General features: G+C 54.7%; 1 protein-coding gene across 1 annotated transcript in view; it reads right to left on the reverse strand.

Annotated features, from left to right (window-relative positions):
* Window positions 1–1,700, reverse strand: part of ANO1 (anoctamin 1) — a 144,311-nt gene that overhangs the window by 69,351 nt on the left and 73,260 nt on the right. The window contains 2 exon segments of the mRNA XM_012557644.1: window positions 1,177–1,232; window positions 1,560–1,575. Of these exon segments, the coding sequence (XP_012413098.1) occupies window positions 1,177–1,232; window positions 1,560–1,575 (72 nt within the window).

The raw sequence follows: 1,700 nt of genomic DNA on the forward strand, positions 1-1,700 counted from the left end.
GCTGTTGTCAATTTGATCTCATATAGACAGTTCTTAAAAGAGCACAATGCTCAAGGCAGACATTCTTTATTAGTTAGGCTAAGCTCTTGTTTGGTTTTAGGAAGACTTCAGCGGATATTTTTGGTTTTAAGGTTTAAAGATGATCTCAGGGCAATAGTTTCGGAGGCACAGGGTTTTCATAGGCTAATTTCCAGAAGCAAATCACCAGGCCTTTCTTCCCCGTCTGTCTTCACCTTGAAGCTCCACGGAAACCTGTTCAGCATCACAGCAACCCACAAGCCTCCACTGACAGACGGGTGGTGGCTGTGCATTAGGTGTACTGGCTGGGAATTGAACCCGGGTCTCCCACATGGAAGACCGGCACCCAGTGTCTTGTCCTCAAAGCCCTTCCATATCTGTATTTCCACTGTGGGTCTGGCAATCACTCCCAATTCACGGATGGAAACACGGAGGCTCTGAGAGAGCAAGGGGCTGTCTGCACTCAAGGCTACGTGAGAGGGAACGGCCTGGACTAGAATCTGGGTCCCTGACTCTCAGGCCCATCCTCTCTCTATCATGACTCTTGGCTCCTCGTCTTCCCTGTAAAGCCTCTTTGGAAAGTTCCAGAGATCCTCTGCACTGGGTTCCCACACTGCTCAGGCCCCACAGCCCATTCCCAGCGCCCTGCTGAACTCTAGCCCCGTTTCCATAGAGACAGCAAGAGGAGAGTCATCCTTCTCTTCACCCCCACGGCCAGCACACCCGTGGCCACGGCACGGGCTATATTTGTCAGGGGAGACCAGTGGGATTTGGAGACTCAGCTCAGGAAGCCGGCCACTTGTGTGCCAGGAATAAAGCCAACCACAGCCCTGGCCACTCTGCCAGAACCTGGGCGGGGAGGGGTGGGGCTGAGCCGGGGATGACATTTCTTGGACCAGCCACTGCTGGGCTCAGATAAAGCTGGGGCCGAGTTTGGGCCACTCGGGTCCCCAGCTTGGAGGAATGGTTCTGTAAGAAAAGATGGCTGTGTGTCCGACACCTTGGCCCCTGCACAGAGAACAAGGAGGGCTTGTGCAGGCTGACATTTAGGGCACCGCCAAGCGGAAAGCCGGGACCACAGGATAATTGGAGCTCCTGGGGGGTATGGCCCGCAGGGACTCTGGGAGTCAAATGACACTAAGTCCCAAGGGCACTTACATCGTGTAGTGGGTACGCGGCTGAGTAGACTCCATTGGCCAGCAGGCTCGTGATGCCTTCAAAACAGAGACGGAGAGAGGGTTACCGACTGGACACGTCCCCCATCCCACGTGACACCAGCGTGGTCCCAGAAGGCTCAACCACAGAGAGTTTTCTCAACGAGAAATCAACCTGGCTACCGAGGCTGGCCACCTTTCTGGGGTCTCCTCCCCGAGAGGACGAGGCTGGGTTAGGGATTAACAGCTGATTCACAGGCTCGATTGGCAGAATTAGGAAGACACCGAGGACACCCCCAGAGGAAGCCTGGCCTTGAGGAAGGAGGCATGAGAAGCTCGCGACCTGACTCCGTCACCCCCAAACCTCTCGTCCGCCAACGGCCCCACCTGCCCGAGGACAGGCCTGCAGGTGGCAAGTGTGGATTTTAGGGGTTAGAAAAGCTGAATCACGAGGAAGACATGGGTAGAAAATTGATGGTGTCGGGAAACACACATACAATTTGGCATTAGGTTTTAGGGTGATTGGAA

Source organism: Trichechus manatus, unplaced genomic scaffold (assembly GCF_000243295.1).
Source record: "Trichechus manatus latirostris isolate Lorelei unplaced genomic scaffold, TriManLat1.0 scaffold00113, whole genome shotgun sequence".
Taxonomy (NCBI): Eukaryota; Metazoa; Chordata; class Mammalia; order Sirenia; family Trichechidae; genus Trichechus; species Trichechus manatus.